General features: G+C 39.5%; 1 protein-coding gene across 3 annotated transcripts in view; it reads right to left on the reverse strand.

The window, feature by feature from the left end:
- arhgap32b (Rho GTPase activating protein 32b) overlaps positions 1-19,364 on the reverse strand; it is a 95,183-nt gene that overhangs the window by 45,535 nt on the left and 30,284 nt on the right. For 2 of the 3 annotated variants that reach the window (XM_053440888.1, XM_053440886.1), the window contains exons 3-5: positions 13,751-13,856; positions 9,994-10,088; positions 9,594-9,678 (exon numbers count right to left, since the gene is read on the reverse strand). In XM_053440888.1, the coding sequence (XP_053296863.1) occupies positions 9,594-9,678; positions 9,994-10,088; positions 13,751-13,856 (286 nt within the window). Of the gene's footprint in view, positions 1-9,593; positions 9,679-9,993; positions 10,089-10,693; positions 10,811-13,750; positions 13,857-19,364 lie in introns of those variants that run through there. The other variant, XM_053440887.1, reaches the window with a different exon arrangement.

The following is a 19,364-nucleotide window of genomic DNA, read 5'->3' on the forward strand; positions in this document are numbered from 1 at the left end:
CTTTCTCTGAAAACTCTGTGCCGCACAGGTTGTGATGTGTTTTATGTTTTCAGATTAGTTGAAGGTCTATGATGCACGACGGGAGAGTGAACATTCAACCGAAACCTTGTAAAATTTGCAATTAAGTTGTGGGAAATACCAAGGACAAAACTAAGTGGTTGTAAAATGAAAGGCGGGGGAAAAGAAAACATTTCCGCCACATAAATTTGCAACCTGGTCTATGCCTGAAATGTTTTTGCTTTTTTTGTCTATCAAATTTATATTTTGTGAGGCTGGAAATAACTAATGCCAATTTTAAAACCTCAATAGCATCCAAACAATGACTGAAACAGTAGGAAATATAAAGGTTACAATTACAGCGAATGGAATATCTGAAAATGTTGGCTAGTATTTTAGCTGTATAAAATAATAACTCCTTGTAACATAAGCAGTAACATGGACCAAGAAACCTGCTTTCTAAGAGTGGATGAGCTACAGCAGCTAGCAGTAGTAGTAGTGTTTTTTCTATAGGCACAATTCTATGAGACATAAAAATCTTACCACAAAAAGCATTTGGGAAATCTTTCTGAATGATTTTTATATTATGCTGAAGTATAATACTCTACTGCTAGCTTAACATTTTACAGTAGTTCAGTTTCTCTATATTTTTGACCAAATGGAACATCTTGAACTAATAATGTGTGACAATTACAACAACATTCAACTAAGAGCTAAGATATGATTTAATCATGACACACTGTAACTGAGCTGCTTCTCTTGAACCACAACAGTCAGTCGGATTTTCTACCACTGACTTCACAGACAATCACGTGTCTAACCAGACCCTCCAATAGTATGGTCCTCTGAACACGACCATGGTAGACAAAGAGAGAGAGGTTGTGTGAGTGTGTGTGTGTGTGTGTGTGTGTGTGTGTGTGTGTGTGTGTGTGTGTGTGTATCTGGCTCGTCTTTTGTTTCCTCTAACAAGGGCAATGAGTCTAAGAGTTACATCATCCTCCGCTCACAAGGAGTGGAGAGGTCCTCTGAATGAACATGTGATGGAGGGTTTGACATCATCTCTTTTCAGGGCATGGCCTAGTACTCATACTCAGCTTGCTTTGTCCACAGCAGAATTAGAGAGTGAAGCTAAAAACCAACCTCAAGTCTAAGAGCAAGCTCCTTATGCAATAATGCTGATTATTGTCATGAATACTCTCTGGATCCTGCCGTTAGTAAGTCCTGTGCCTTTATGTAATGCCCGGTTCTGTCTTCAGGGTAGTGCTGCAGTTGATGGATTGGGTCCCACTTGGGGGGAGGAAATTCATCGCTATGCATCCTATCGGGGTCCTTTGTGAGTGTGTGTGTGTGTGTGTGTGTGTGTGTGTGTGTGTGTGTGTGTGTGTGTGTGTGTGTGTGTGTGTGTGTGTGTTGGGGGGAGTGGGCAGTGGGAGCATATTGTGCCACGATGCTCAGCTAGCAGGGTGGATGAAGGCAGAGAAATGATTGAGGGATGGATTGATTGAAGGGTGGATGGAAGGGCATAGACAAAATGACCCCACTCCAGACTGTAAAGTCAGAAGGAAGAAACAGCTGAGACACATCAGCCATACAGCAGCACACAGTGAGCTGGCCTTAAGAATGTGCAAGAGGGGTGTCAGACTGCATCACATGCACGGCCACACACATGCATTCAGCCCATTGCTGTCATTCACCCATACACAAAGATCACACCCTCTATAACTGCATGCAGGGTTCTTGGGATGAGAGAGCAGACACTCCTTCACAGCTGTTAAACTCAGATTGATCGCCACATTTATGTCGGAGGCTGCATACACCGCCCCTCTCCGTCTTTGTCTCCGTATTCTCTACAAACACACACACACGCACACAATGTCTCGAGCCACTTATCACCCTCCCAAGTTCATTATGAATTCATGTCCTAAAACACCCAACATCCAGAATGCATTTGAATCATGCTTCAAAAATCTTGCAAATTTTTGTATATTATTCATATCATCTTTGGTGCATCAGGTTTCCTGCGCACAAAGCCAGTAAATGTCTGACCTCTGGGTGTGTGTACGAGAAGGGAGAAAGCATTAGTGTTGAAGGGCCGTTTCTCTGGCTGTGACCTTACAGCACTACAGCAAATACAACAAGCCCTGAAAACAAACACATGGCAAGAAGGAGGGTGGGTGTCAGGAAGATGATACACTGAGCTGCACTGGGGGAGACGAAAACATTTAAGTTACTTTTGTGAGCAGCAATATTTTAACTCACAATAAAATTATTTACATGAAGGATCTAATCAATATATTTATTCCACAAGTTCATCATCTTTGTCATTACCTGGCACCTTCACTTCCCACAATGCAATACCAATAACAACAATTAAATGAGAAGCTGGCTACAGAGGTGAAGTCAGTTCACTCCTTTCTAGCGCCAAACCACCTGTTTTTCTTCATACCTGATGTCGACTAAAGTTACATCCTCTGAGGGCAGAAATCAGACTCCCTCTCGGTTCATGCAACCTTTTCTATACATATTCCGTAGTACTACGCAACACCTGAAAAATACTGGGATCTGTAAAATCTGTGTAAAATCTATGATTAACCCCAAAGGTGGGACTGATCTTTAAATATCCCCCACAGCCATACTTTGAGATAAATAGAAATATGCAACTTCTTGCCCAAAATATTTAAATTACCTTATTGAAAATTCATAAAATTCCAACAAAATCATTCTCTCATTGAATGTATGAATATGGAAATAATGTTCCTTTAAAAAGTTGAACTTCTGGACACAGGATGCTTTGCTCCCCTCCAGTTGAAACAAACACTTCTTTGTTATTTTGGTGACTGGCACTTATTTCCATTAAACATGCCTTCAACATGCCGTCAGAATTAGAGAAATTAAATTATAAAAATCATGAAATGAGACCGGTTAATAGAGGATTTTCATGGAGATAAAAAATCCCTTAAACTCATCAGAAAATATAGCTTCCAAAATTCAGCAACAGGATGCCAAATTCACATCTTAGCTTTTAACATTCACTGAAAGCAAACTTAAGTGTCAAGCACATATCAATCGCAGTTAATATCGATCAGGAGTTAGTATCAATCAGGAAAAAAAATACAAAAAAACTTGTAAGATAATCAATTTCATCTTTCACTTAAACAGTGATTAGCTTAAGCCACTGCTTCAAATCCAACAGGTCCTCTGACCTTTGTGACAAATGTGCGCACAACGTGTCACACCAATAAAACCCCCACCTCACAGTAACTTGATTAGTTCCGCTGTGGCGATATAAGATAAGCGCAAGTATATGTGGGCGGCTGTGGCTGAGGGGTAGAATGGTCGTCCTCCAATCTGAAGGTCGGCAGTTCGATCCCCAGTCTGACCCATCTGCATGCCGAAGTGTCCTTGGGCAAGATGCTGAACCCCGAATGGCCCCCCATAGAATAACTAAGTGCTGCGAATAGATGCACTGTATGAATGTGTGTGTGAATGGGTGAATATAAAACTGTACTGTAAAACACTTTGAGTGGTCATCAAGACTAGAAATGTGCTATATAAATACAAAACCAAACCATATGTCACTGCGAAGTGCCAGTGCACCAGAGGCCTCAAGTTTGTACATCACATATGTTCAAGTTGCAATTGATTGGCTCCAAACTGGTTGTCATGTCCTGAATCCTGCTTATTTGTCCACATGTTGAACTGAGATTTAAAATTAGCTGAGATACTTTTCTCTTTCACAAAAGAAAAAAATGCTTCTTGTGTCAAGCTCTGCGCACACACGTCATTCTGCAGAGTGAAACTCAACTACAAAGTGTCTTTGGACAGGACCGGCTCATGTGGCTTTGAACTCTCCATTAATAAAAAAAAATGTCATAGACATCACTGGTCTTTGTGTGACAAGATGGGACAAAATGGCAGGTTGTAGATAAACCATATGGAAGATCAGGGCCCACTGGTACAGTGTGAGAGGAGAGCTGAAGTCAATAAAGTTATTTTCCTGATGTCTGGCTACAGACTGAATCATGTAGTCACAGGCCTACAGGGCTGGGATAGGGCTGTGGGGAACGCAGTGGAAAAAAGGAAGCTGGAGGACATTCAACAAAGACATCAAGGAGGATGTGAGCCACGGGTAGTTAGGCTAGAAGTTGCCTTGAGGATAACAGCAATAGAATACAACAAAAAAAAAACTCCAGTTAAAAAGGAAGAATACGTGAGGTTCCAACAAAGTGGCTCCTTTATTAGATACACATGCTTGTTAAAGACAACGGTCGTCTCATTTCAACAACAAACTGTGCGGCTACAGCTCAATCTAAACAGCATGTGGACGGGGTCAACCAGTTCACTCACTGCTAACGTAGACATTACAATGAACCACTTGATTATATGTTGCCAGATGTAGCAGTTCCATCACAACGCATTGGCCCTCTGGCATCTTTTATTCAATGCAGACAAAGACGTATGTGTAAAAAGTATCTGTATAGTGTGAGAGGCTTAAGGTGGAGACAGAGTTAAAGAGAAACAAACTGCTGATGCTTGTGTGGCTGCTCAATGCCACAGTGTACCTAAGCTTTATTTATGACCAACAATTAATCAGTGTTATTCCTTGTTTTGACATTTTAAAGCACAAACTGTGTTTTGAAATAAAAGTAATTTGTCTTATTATCTGCGACCAGTCAACCTTTGTGGAAAGAATACTAACAGAAATATGGGAAAATATTATCTTGTTCAGAAACCTCCACCAGCAATAACTTTTAATAAAATTTAACAACGTTCACAGCAAAAGTTTGGACATTCAACTGATTCTTAGACAGCTTGACCAATAATATTGAGCCAAAATTAATCAAAGCTTCCATAACCAATTTTGTCGAGCACAAAGCTGTTTCAAAAGCAACTTATGTCTTGTAATTTGAAATATTTGTCTATAAATGATTCACTATTCTGTGAGCTGCCAATGTATGATGCCCTACAGCTTTGGATGGGCTGTCTGGTTGGTCTAATCAAGATCCATAAAACAGCCGGGAGCTGCTTGGCCAAAAGAAAGGCAGACTAGTTTGCGCTGATGAGAGCTGCAGAGCTGGTGCATCATCAGAGTCCTCGAATAAGAGCCAAGTTATTTTCACATATATGGTCATTAATCACTTTCTTCTTCAAAACAATGACAAAACAGGCCCGGATTATTCCTTACAATTTACAAATTTGCTGTGTTTGAGAATTTATGTTATGGTGTATTATGGGTAAAACAAACCCCAAATTAGATGTACGCAAGCCTTAATTCTACTGTGTTTGCCATGCATTTTTTCTGCAGTAGTTCACTATGTGTTAAGAAAGACATCTAGAATGGCATTCTGTAGAGTACCTCCAAGGCCCAACCAAGGCCAAACAGTTCCCTTAAATTCCAAACCAAATCTGGCACATTTGTTTGGACCATTGAAGACACATATAGTAATAATAATTTTCAAATACACATTTTTTGTGGCTGCAGTTTTGTAGCCTTATTTGTTACTGTATAGCAGCTGGAAAAAACTATCCCCCATATGAAACCACATTTAAAATTCAATAGATCCAGCTTTTTATTTGGAACTGCACCAAAATATTCACATTTCACATAGATGGAAAAAAATCTACCAACCAATAATAAAACAAATGGACAGTGGTGAAACTATAACCGCCTTGTCAAAGGTCACAATTTATTTGAGAGGAACTTAAACCAATGATGCCACCATTTAATTTTGTATCTTACATCACTGTGGACCTAGGATTCCATGTAACAGATGCAGTGCATGTCAAAGACATTCCGTTTTGTTAACTTCAACTATTACCATTTATTTAATTAAGCCAGTTAAATTCACTGACTATGGTCTAGTTGATTTCTATATTGAACTACAAAGTAAACTGATAGGGATAAAGCCTGTTCCTGAATGGAAAAATGCAACTCTGTATTGGTGCTTGGTAACGAGACATTGGCCACATCGCATCACTCCCAGTCTACCTGCATTAACCCACTGTATAAAGACAAATAAACCCTAACCCAAAGTGAAGGACTGTTCAACCTGTTGACAAACAGATCGATGGCTCGATGTTTCAGACTACAGCCCCATACTATACAATTCTTCCTCTGAAGTGATTGGATTTGACTGTGTACTCAAACACTCAAATGTGCATACATGTGATGGATGTAGATGTGGTGACTCATTCACACTTCACAGGGAGTGAAATTATCATAAAATAACATTTCTGCATCCACAGTCATTTGACTCCATATGGAGTCAACAGTAACACATACACACATCCAACCAAAGCCTATGTTCAAACTGAGCTCAGAGACCCATCTCAAATCACCATTACGGCTGGCTTGTCAGATTACATAACACTTGTTCATCAGCAACAGGTAGGTTGTTCACTCAAATGACAAAGAAATCATCACATTCCAATTTGTTGACCTCTTTCTCAGCTATTCACAGAATGTGAAACACTTGATAATGATGAATAATAATAAAATTGGAAAGTTATGAAAATTATTTCAGTTCATATCAGTGTCAAAGAATGAAAGCACTGACAAAACAACATCTTTTGCCAAAAGAACTCACCAGTTACAGTCAAATATTATCTAAAATACCAGTGTTATGAGACAAACCTGCCACAAGAGTGCTCTTTTTTTGGCCCTCTGTGACTATGAGATCCAAATGTTTCCACAACAAAACCTTGCCTGACTCAACTTCTCCTTTGGCAAGAGATTTTATTATGGAAATGAAATAATTTGTCTTCCAGCAGAAAGCCTGATCTGATCTCAAGTTTTAACCTCGTCTCAGTCCAGTACACTGCACACACAACCTGTGAAGGCTGAGTGGAAGAACTACAGGTGAATTTTAAATACAGAAAAATATTCCTTAACTTTACTGGTGCAGCTGTGAGAGATGAGAAATGACACTGCTACAGAGTATATTTCACAGTGAATGTGTATGAGCTGTCTGAATATGTCACACACATAAAAAATACATCACAAAATGAATATAGTACTTGTGCAACTTGACAGACACATCACTCTAATAACCACAGCGATAAATATACTAATTTAATTTGTGGAGACACTCTGAATGCAGAACTCAGCAGCCATGTCTTTTATTCATCAGTTCATCAAGTATTTATATAATGTTGGAATCGTTTGGACCAAATAAAAAGAATACACTTGTGACCAATTCATTAAACAAGCAAACATGTTCGGCTGAGCAAAGATGATGCATTAATTATACTGACTGACAGGTGGAACAATACAGATTAATGCATCCTCTAATAAACTAAGAAAGTGTGAGTTTCTGTTGAAGTTCAGGCAGGAGCTACACTGAATACTAAAACCAGACAGCGGCAAAAAAAGAAAAACAAAGAGGCAGGGCTGCTGTAAAGCAACAAGAAACCCACAGTGGGTGAGACAGTCATGCCGCCCTGTCACAGTAGGAGCAGGCAGCACACCCAGCTGGGACAACAAAAGAAGAACCAGTCGATTGACTGCACACAATTCATATTTGCTCAAGAGTTTCTATTATGCATGCAGTGAATGGACATTAGATTGTGTGGTGTAACCTGATATATCATCAAATACCCTGAGGTGAGGCAGATGTAACCTGTTCACAAACTCATTCTGTATTCCAGACAGTAATATAGACTCAGCTGACTGCTGACCTCTACTGGTTTCTCAACATAATGGCAAAGTCTGGGAAAGTGATCCTCTGATACAGTCTCTGTAGTGATGAGATGCCAAAATTCTGATAGAAAATTATCATCAAACTCAAATGTGGCTTTTTGTTTGAAATAAAAACTCTTCAACAATTTCAAAATGCCCATATTTACAGTCTCTACACCTGCTTGTTCTTAGCGGCCTTTTACATATGCACTCAATCCCAGTTTAGTGAAAGCTACAGAGCAATAACTAATTTATAACAACTAAACCATTTCATCCTTACATCTTTTATGATGTCACACGAGAGTCAACAAAACTGTGAATTTTAAACTAAATTCTATCCAATGCTAGGGAGTAGGCTACTACAGTGATTTAGAATTGTACTTACTGAGAGGTTTCTGGAGTCACAAGAGACAGATTTGAGTAAACACTGATCAAAACTGAAGCAGCAATATTAGATCCTAGAAAGAGACATGGTCTCACAATTCCCATAATGCAACTCAGAAGTATGTTTCATCAAATCCTCCTTAAAGGTCATTTCTTTCAAAACTCATCCCTTCAGTTGGTAAAGAGGGTTTTTTGATAAATGCTATCATTCTCCGGCTCAGGCCAATATGACCCTGATGACATAACCATCATGATTTTAAACTTTAACTCCAGATCCACAAAAGACACTATTCTATTGTTTTCATAGGCTGAGGAACACACTTGCTAAATGAGTTTCCGTGTAGGATCAATTTTGAGGTATAGCTTAAACCCCCAGCTCTTTTTTTGTTTAAATACATCACCACAAATTACTAACTCCACCAGAGAGCAGGAAAAATTTGAAACGGCATAACAGTATTTTCAGATCTATAGACTAGACACATATGTTGGCTATGAAAATACCAGGTTTGGAATTAATACGGTTTTCAGTACTTGATTATACTTTGAGTGGTGGTTGTGAGCAGTCATCCTCCTGAGAGAATATCTTAGCTTATAACACAAATCAGGAGAATAACTATTACATTTAAGTGAAATGTCAGGGGAAATATGAATCTCACATAGCATAACAAGTACAAGATATATTTAATAAGTATGTCTATAGATGGGGAAAAACTTAGACCTACAGAAGTGGCTGGATCAAATGAAATATTAGACATAAGGTAGTTCAATGTCCATAGGTGCTAGCTTTGTTTTGCTCACAATTATCAAGGCATTGATTTTATATCTTTTGAATTTTTACTGTATGATTAGAGTACCTCTGATGAGGGGAGTTAGATGTAAGGAAAAAGTTGTATTCAAGTTCCTAGTAGCTAATAGAGGTATTTTGATGGCAAGGAAATAAGATTAAAAGATCAAATGAAACAAAAAAATGCAAAAAGGATCTACACAAAAAAAGCTGCTGGGTAAAGTGACGTGGGCTTAAGGTGAAGTGAAACTGTTATCTAGCTTGTGTGTGGCTGTAATGGACAGGCTGCAGCAGCTACACAAGAGAGCAGCACTCAGACCAGTGCTGAGTAACTTTGACCAATTCTGAGACGTGTAAAGCTGAAACAAATGAGGTCATGCTATAGCCGATGGGGACACGAGGATATCAAACAAATGCAAATCATCAACCATCTCCAACGAAACCAACAGCTAAATTAAATCTGCTTGTTATCAACTTGAGGAGACGTGTGAGTCATATTTCTGTCTGTATGAAAATCATCTTCCAATTTCTTACCCAACACCAAAGGGGGATAACGAGAGCAGGAAATAAAATTCTATGCCACGTCTGCACCATGACTGACATCTATAGTCATCTATACTCACTGGTGAAACACACGCGCACACACACACACTTCAGGGCCATCAGCCCTGCCCGAGGTGGAATTCTTCATCATCTGGGATACATGTTAGCTCCAACATTTATTAAGTAGAAAAGCTTTGATGTCTTTACCTGAATTGTGCCAAAGTCCACGTTTTCATAGTGGAAGTGAGCGCACTCTGCCAGTTTTGGGAAGTGGCCCTTGGTAAAGCAAAGTCTGGAAACATAACGCACACATATTCAGTTTGGTTAGCACTTCATCCTCTTAGCACAGCAACACCTTGGAGTGTGTATGACTGGTATAAGGAGGAGAGTGCAGTGTAAACAGAGGGAGTGAAAGGAGGAGGAAGAGACAGAAATAGACCCAAGGAAGGGAAGCAACTCAACCAGGAAACACAGGAGATCAACAGCCAGTAAGGAGCAATAAATAGAGACGAACAGAGGGAGGGAGATATGTGAGAAAGGTTGATCACACAGGCACAGGTGTGTGTGCATTTGCGTGTGTTTATATGTTTGTGTCTCATCTACTCACTTCTTGACATTCTTGACCTTCATGCTGGCCGTGCTGCTGCTGCACGAACGCATGAGGGGCTCAGCTCGCAGCTCAGGGATCTCTGCACTCCTTGCCTACAGTGCACAAACACACACACACACACGCAAACATTATAGTGACGCGGCTTACGTATACATATATATCTCTGCCACTGTTCTACTGCTTGACAATTTTCCAGTTACGTTTTGCTTTGCTGCACCATTCAAATGAGCAACAGACCTTGAACTTTCAAGCAGATTCAAGTTCACTGATTGTAAACTTCACTGACTGCTCAATGTAAAATCCTCTGCCATCTATAATCTATTGTGGTGTTTTGTGAAAAGCCCTTGGAACCTCAGCACGAGACATTCATGGTAGACAAACCTTATATATGAACAGTGACTGAATCAGGCTGGTCGGCATATCAAGAGGTGAATTTCATAATCAACATGTTTGTCATTTCATGACTACAAAAAAAGAATCCCTCAGTTTGTTTACAACTGTAAATCCATTGAGTGAGTTAAGCATGAGTCTACTGAAGATGAATGGTGGATTTAAAATCTCTCATGACTGACTTATGTAGAGCATCCTATGGTTTCATTAAATTTAAGATACGAGTTGGGTCATCTCATGTTGTTGTAAGTAACAAATAAAAGAGATAGTTCACCGAAAAATGAAAATTCCCTCATTAATTACTCACCACTATGCTGAAGGAGGTGTGGGTGAAGTTTGAGTCCACAGGGGTAAACAGTGTAGCAGCAGAATCCACTAAAATTGAAGTCATGGTGAGTACACTGTGTTTTAAGCCTTAATGTCCTCGGATATCTCATACGAGGTGCATTCAGGGACCCTCAGACACAACATTGTGTCGCTATGGCCGCTAGCTTAGTCACTTCCTGTGGACTTTTAGGCTAAAAACGCGGGGCAAATGACCTCGTTTTGAGAGGAATATGAAAGCCGGGACTTGTGGACACTTAGATGACACCACACAACGATTTTAAATAAAGGAGCATTTGGATTTGGTGGCATGCTTAATATTTCTAGTATTTATCAGATAGCAGAAACCCTGGATCTTATAATAGCACTCTACACTTCTACGATCTTCTGATTGGTCGATGTGATTGTCAGAAACCTGATCCAGTTGTTTGTATGGGTGCCCCCTATTGCAAGGTTTTTCCATTCCATGCTTAAAAACAATCAGACTTCAGCTCTGGTGTATAGATTGTTGCTTTTAACACATAAACCACTTCCCATAATGGATAGTTATCACTGGCTCAAATGTCACTTTGTGCTGAGACATCAAATGATGAAACCTATATTTTAGTTCATTACAGTCTTTGGGCAAGCTCCAGACAAAGATGGATGAATGATTGGATCAGTCCCAGTTTGTTATAAAATGATTATTTTACCAAGACACTCGCTTGCTTCCTTTGGCTCAAATTAAACCTGCAGAAGTACAGCTGTGGTCAAAACAACACAAACAGAGCCTGGGGAAACTATTTTGGTGAGGGCAGATTTTATCGGTTAATGTATTTACTTTGTTTTTATTTTAGTAAACTGACAACAGGTTGTTGGAAGCAAACTGGGAGACAAGATAACATAAAAAAATAAAGGTGAGGAAAAAATAAAAACATTTATGAGATGGTAATCTATGTGTAAGAAAACTGCACCAAAGAGCTGCTGGCCATGTGAGGTGTGGAAGAGACAAAGTCAGAGCTGTGAAGCGACAACCAGACGGTCAGTGACAGTGAAGGTGGCATTTAGATGAGGTCAGCCGAGACAGTCCACCTCTGTGCAAGGTGTTAACTGGACATGTCTGACAGAGGTGGACAGCAACTGTTTAAAACACAGCAGTCATTTGAAATTGTTCATACATAGTAAAGCTGCAATTATGAATCGATTAGTTGGCATAAAAAAATTAAATCGGCAGCTATATTTTTAATTGCCATCTATTAAACGTTAAAGGATTAAATATTCTCTAGTTTTCGCAGAGGCTTTGCTGGATTTTTCTGTTTTTAGTTTATTGCTAAATCTTTGGGTTTTGGTCAGTTAAATGAATCACCTTTTTTCACACATTTCTGACATCTCACACGTGCATGCGTCTGTATATATCTAAATGTTTTAAGACTTTTTTAATAACACTTGAAATGATATTTAAGACTATCGAAATACACCTCAAATGTGAAAATATACTAAATAAATAAATGTATGTCCATTAGAATCCAGTACCTTGATCCACATTGACCAAATTTTGAAAGAGTTATGACAATGAGCTCAGTTTGCTTCCTAAGCACTTCAAAACACGGCTTTAACTGCCACCACGAGTAATCATCATTCTCAAGCCACTCCTCGTTGTACCTGCATTACCCTGTGTTCATAAAAAAGTTAGCAAGCTGTCTAGAAAGGAGTAATTTATTGCATAAACTTAACCAAAAAATGGACTAATAATGTGGTGCATACCAGCACTACGAATTATTCTTCCTCAGGCTGGAAGAGTAGAGAATGTTTTTTGTTTATTTTTTTCTATTGATGGTGACATGCCAAAATAATTTAGTATCATTCTATCTGAATTATAGACAATTAAATAATTTTTAAAAGCCTTTGTAAATTTTGTCAAATCTAATTTATGACAAATTTAGGCTTTTTAAGAGCCTGCCGCCAATCCTGTGTGTGTGTGTGTGGTTTCTGCATTATGAGGACGCTTTGAAGGATTGTTTCAGAGTCAACACTTGTTTTACGTTAGCATTAGGTTAAGCGTTAAGTTAAGATAAATGTGCATATGTAAAACACAAAAATAGCAAATTTCAGTTGTGTTTTTTTCTGACTGTATGATTCAGATAATCGTTGAAAAAGATTTTACTGTTAATTTTATCTTCCCATTGCAGGGATGTGGAAATGTTTTGTTCCATTATGCTTCTCTCCACAGTTATACAGAATACATATCCTACACAGGGGCGTTGGTGTGAAAGCTTTCCCTAAGATGCTTAGTGCTTCTTATCACCTCCTGAAACCACATAACAACATACATAATGCAAACTATTCCAGTATAGACTCCCTCTTGTATCAAATATTAAACAAAAAAAAGCAGACGTGCAGTATTAATTGCTCCGCCTCGGTTATCAATATTCATTGGACTGCTGAGATTGTTGTTTCTCTTTCTCTCCACTACCCGATTGAAGTAAGCACTTGCGATAGGGCTCCAACCACGCGCCGACCACGGGTGGCTCTGCATGTTACCATGGAGACGGCCTCATTTTCAGCGTACTGTTGATGCAAAAAGCAAGACCCAAACCAAAGATGGAAGGAAAGGAAATAATGAATGATGCGGTTTGGTGAATGGAGAGGTGGCCTGAATGACAGAGGAGAACACAGATGGCAGGTAGATGACTATCTATGCAAAGAGTGTGGAGTAGAGTAGCTTCAGGACGCCAACAGTCCTCTGCATTAATCATGAATGTGTGATAGTGTTTCAGGAGCAGAGGAGACGCGGTTTCAATAGCAGAGAAAGACACAGCTAATCAATCCGCTGGGTTAAAAACAGATAAGGAAGTGACAGGCAGCAAACAAGCGTATCAGTGTGGTGTAATCAGAAGATCTGACACGCCACTTACGTCACTTCAACTGACCTGTGATGAGAACTGGACAGTGATAAATGCACTGTATGTTATCAAAACAGTGACCATCTCAAACCTTAGCAAATGTTTGTGTTCATGCAAAAAAAAGAACACGGCAGTGAGTGTGTGTCTGTGTCTCTCACCATGGCACTGATGGTCTCCTCCCAGTCAGGTCTCTCTCTGGGATGGATGTGGGCCAGTTCCGGCACGATATCGTCCTCCTCTGGGTGACGCCCAGGCCTCAGACCACTGTAACACAAACCCACACAAATACACAAACTTAGAACTAAACTTGCAATAATTTTACTTTGCTGATATTAAGCAAGCCTGCAGCTAACAATTAGTTTCATGTTGGATTACTGAAAGAAAAGGCTTGAAATGAAAACGGTGTAGGGACATTGCTTTGTTTTGGATTAGTAGTATTTTTCTAGAATTGTGAAATAGAGCTGCAATGATAAGCAATTTTCTTTTATTTTTAAGTTTGCCGCTTTTCACTTGTCATTATATCACTGTAAATTGAGTATCTGTAAGATTTCAGTCGAAACAAACAATGCGACTTGTCTGCAGGGAAAAGTGATGCCGATTTGTCCAAATTTTTTCACATTTAGTTGATTAATCAAGAAAATACATGAAGTTATCAGATTAATTAATATGACAATACTCTTTAGTCGTAGCCTGACCATGAAAGACAAAGCTCTGAAGTGATCAGGGCTTTGATCATAAGCCTTGTAGGTGAAGAAAAGTATTTTGCAAGGAAAAGTTAAATGTGTCCAGTAGCAAAATTCTGGTCAATTCTGGTTCGATAGGAGCTTAAACTATGAATTCAGTATAATGGTGCAGTCTGATGTTAAGCCAGTTTGAATATTTTCACACAGGCCAAACCAGTAGCTGCATGGCCCAGTTCAAGACATTTTGAATGAGTTCAGCATCCACAGAACAACAAAGGAAATGTCACAGAACCCAGGCATCGGATAATATGATGAAGATAAATTTGGGGCTGGCACTGCCGTCACAGAAAGACTTAAAGTTGATGAGATGTCTGCCTATACAGTCAGCTCATCTACTTCAAAGACTGCCCTTGTTTCCGTAGAAGCTGAGAGGAGAAGAGAGTGGGGATGGAAATGAAACAGATTTACACAGCAGCATTTCACAAAGTGACGGGTGATGCACACAGAGTGCACATACACTATGCATCCTGAATTCAGCAGTGAGTCTAATAAACTAGAGCAGACACACCATAGATTTGTTTTTGTGGGAGATGAAACAGTCTGGAGCAGCTACAATGGCACTCAGCAAACACTGAAACAACATCTCTGCATTTAGATAATTGGACCTCAGTGCCGAGCACTCCTGGTAGAGACGCAGAGAAGTGAAGTTTAGTCACATCTCTGTACTCCCCGCTCTCTAGCACTCATACAACCTCTGATGCAACCTACTTTATCATTCACTCAAATGATGCCACTTTTACTCAGCCTGACAATTTCGTATTAGCCTTTTTATCTCAATATACAAGGACTTAAAGGGATGGTTCACCGTAAAATGAAAATTCACTCATTAGCTACTCACCACTATGCCAATAGAGGGGTGAGTGAATTGTATCGAGTCTCAGGGGTAAAAAGCGTGGCAGCAAAATCAAATAAAATTGAAGTAACTGGTGACCCATACTTCAGAAGTAATAAAACAGAATAAAAAATATAAAATGCCTCCATACTGCTCATATGGTGTCATCTAAGTGTCCGTTTGCTCCGACATTTAAAAACTCTTTTCAGCCTAAAAGTCCACAACCTGAAGTAGCCATGCCAGCATTTGTAGGAATGCTAACGCACACACGGTGCGCGCCCTTGAGCGAGTGCTTGTGTGCAGTGTGTGGGTATGAACGTGAACAAGGCTCCAGAGGAGGATACCAGAGCAAAATTAGGCATTAAACATGGTATTTCGAGGCAAATTTGAATGGTTAATTGGCTGATACCACAGGAGCAGTATGGTGGCATGTTATGGTTTTGAGTAGATGAGTGAATTTTCAGTTTTCGGTTAACTATCCCTTTTAAAGATACACTTAGATCCAACATGACACACAGCATTAAAGATTCAGTAAGTGTTTCTATGGTACGGAATGGATTATAAGCCGTAGTGACGATATTACCATAAACATAATCCTAAAAATTAACCATATTTTGCGTTTACATTAGCATCACGAAGAAATTAAATTTGCGCTCAAAAATCCACCTGAAGAATTTGAGTGTGTAGCCACATAAATTATTGTATTTATTCATTATTTGAAAAGGGACAATGTATATTGATTGACATTGATATATATTGTAAATGCCACAGAGTTAGCTGACTGGTACAATTGGAACAATATAAAAATGTAACAACTTAAAATTAAAGCGGATATAACAGTAGCAGATTGAAACTTGCCACTTCTGGTAAATTCAGTAAGAATGTGATCTACATGTGGATGGAAACCTAGCTATTTTAAAACTAAGCTGGAATAAGTGTGTGTGTGTGAGTGGACAGAGCAGAGATGATGAAAGATTAAAGGGCACATATTTTAAACCTTTCTGGGGTTTATATTGAGGTATTGGTACTCCTAAGATGATTTATCGGTATATACATATATAAAGTCAAAAAAACTGCAACAATGTGTATTTCCATGTCCTCTCTTCTGCGCCTCTCTGGAGCAGCAGACAGAACAGGCTTTTTGCATGCCTCTTGAGCCCCTTCTCTGATTGGCCTTCTGCACTTTGAGTGACACCGACCAGGCCTATCACCGATCTCATTCTGGCACATTTACGATCTCTCTGGTAAACACAGCTGTAAGTCCCGTTATGTTTGCCGCTATTGAAGACCTGCCACATATTTACAGCTAGTTACAACAGGATGTTTCTGAACTGTAAGTTACACCATTCTCATGTTTGCATGACAGTCGGCCAGTGTAGGAGTAACGTCCCGATCTACAGTATGGATTTATACAATGGAGTTCCGTAGTGAGCACAGCGACACAGAAAGTCAGAAGAAATAAAGCCTAACCGCTGGTCTCGAACAGTAACGTTCTTAGGAGGAATGAGCACGGACACTGACAGTGTTTCTTCAGTGTTGTTTGTTGTGGTTAGCCTGTGGTAGCTAACAAGATGCTAGCTCAGCTAAATGTCTGCATGGTGTCGAGTTTGGTGTGGAGGGGAGCTGTTTTCATACTTTGAGGGTACCTACTGACCCCTTCAAGTTATTACAGATAGTAAAAGCCCAGAAAATGTATTTGAAACAATATGGGCCCTTTAGAGAGCAACAGTAAGTGTTTATGTGCATAGATTTAGAGGGGAAATGCGCATAACGGAATCAGAAGAACAGGTTATTAGTGCATGCATATGTGGATGACAGAATTATTGTTTTTTTCCAAATGAAAATGTTCAAGGTTATTTATATTTAAATCTAATAAATATGCTTGCAAGTAATGCAGGGCCACATTTTATACATTTTATATAGATTATTTGAAGATAGCGGTTTATCCAAAACATAAGGAACCAGTAATCTTCAAAACTGTAGATTCTCAGTCATGCAGTGATGAGAAATAACTTAGTGACACTCCTTCACAGCTGCCACCCTAATGACATGCTTTAGGCACCACTTTCCAGGGAGACTCCACAACTACTGTCAGTGTGAAGCTCTTTCAGACACACTGCGTAAAGGCCAAGCTTCAGCAGTGCATTTCACTTGCCAAGTATCACTTTCTCTGTTCACAAGTGCAGTGCACTCCAGAATTCCCAGCATTCCTTGGTGAGAAGGCACGGCAGGAGAAAGGAGCTGCTCCTTCCAGCACCTGTTCCAAACACCCGGCAGCAATAAAAGTGTGCTTTAAACTGGTTTTAAACGGCAATCCTGCCTGTTTCCAGCCCACACTCCGTCCTTCTTGAAAACCAGGCAAGAGCAGTGAGAGCGAAGACAAATGTGTCTCTCTGCAGCTCTGTAAGGAACGAGAGGATACATTTAATGTGGTGTGAATGTCTCAATCTTGAATGTTTTCCAAACATATCCAGCAGACACTCAATTTTGATGAATTTCAGCAACAGCCGCTCTATTTCTGCTCTGAAAGATATAAATGCCTCACTGCATTTATCCTCAGCCAACCAGTCTCTCCTGTCTCTGCTATTAAGCTTCCTTGTAACTGAATGTCTGACTCAACATGTACCCAGCCCCAAACAGAAATCCTGTGGGTAATATGCTCCATATATTACAATATTTCAACACAGTTGTCACAGCCAGTTTAGCACAGGTCTTTCTTCCTCACATAAGCTAACAGCTATGAGGGAGGATGAGATAAACCACTGTCGCAGTCACCAGCGGACAACTCACGACTGCACCACAGCACTCATACAGCTGCTTGTCTGTTTAAAACAAGTAGAGTATATTATATTAAAACTGAAATTTGAAGTTTAAACAAAAGTAATGGGCACACAGAGTAACATTAAAGTATATCAATAATTATTTGGAAAATTGTTTAAAGTGAACATGCAACAGCCAGGTTGTGCAGAGACCTATGTACAAAATTATTTTCATGATCAATTTATCAGCACATTTTCTGTAATAGATCAACCTCTCTATTATATGAAATATCGCATATAAAATGTCACAAATTAATTGAATAAGCTCATCAGAGTCACAAGTGATCGATTGCTTCCCTTTGATCAACCAACAGAACAAAAACCAAAGAGCTTTACTTTACTATCACAAAAGAATACAAAGTATTAAAGTTAGTGCTCATAACTGATGATAAATCAAGGTAATAGTTAGCATTTCAATAATTCAAACAACCAATTTTTCTGCAGCCTCCACCACAAGATACAGGCTATGGGTCCTAACTGATACATTTTAGCGACACAGTAGTTATGTCTATGCCTGGCTTCCGTGCATGTGGTGTAGATAAAGATGAATTCTGATAAGGTCCTAAAATATGTGTCACTCTGGACAGACAGACAAAAAATAACATTAGGTTGAATTTATAAAAGGTCTGTTATCAGAGTCCATTCGGTTTAGCTTGTTGTTCCATATACACTACTGAGCGGACATAAATAAATGTATAAAATGCTTATCTATCTCCATCACATTGACCATCTCTATAAACTCTTTTGGGATGGTTGGTAACCGAGCTTACTAAGGGCTTTCTAGCACATGGCAGGTTGATAGTGTTTTCATATATTATGTGTTTCTGTTGACAGATCAGTAATCAATGACAACAGCAGACACAGAATGAGCCCAGAATGGCAGATGAGAGCAAAGATGATTCCTCCCTCCCCCCACACACTTAAAATCATCATATGTGAGAAACACAGATGTCATCTTACGAGCTTCAAGCTGCAACTCACATTCAGTCCGTTTTAAACCTAATAAACAGCACAGATCCATTCAAGAGACCAGACATGAATAAAAGCAGCCAGACGAAGGCAACAAGTTCTGCCAGCTTGGGTGGCTGTGATGAAGAGCAACTCTTAAGAAGAGCATAGCATGTTTTCTGTACTGGACTGAACACATGGATACGGAGCACCTTTAGAACTGCCAATAATGCCCACCAGAGAATATTATGGCACTGGTCTGATGACAGCGATATCTGGTTAGTGGAGACGGAAGAGTGAGGAAGAGGAGCGCCTCATGCTCCACTCCACTATAAAAGGCTCAGTTGAAAGTGTTATTTGTAGTAAATAATTTATTCACACGGCCTAAACTACTGAAGCAAACTATGAATTGGCTGTCTGAATAATAAAA

This window comes from Pleuronectes platessa, chromosome 15 (genome assembly GCF_947347685.1).
Source record: "Pleuronectes platessa chromosome 15, fPlePla1.1, whole genome shotgun sequence".
Taxonomy (NCBI): domain Eukaryota; kingdom Metazoa; phylum Chordata; class Actinopteri; order Pleuronectiformes; family Pleuronectidae; genus Pleuronectes; species Pleuronectes platessa.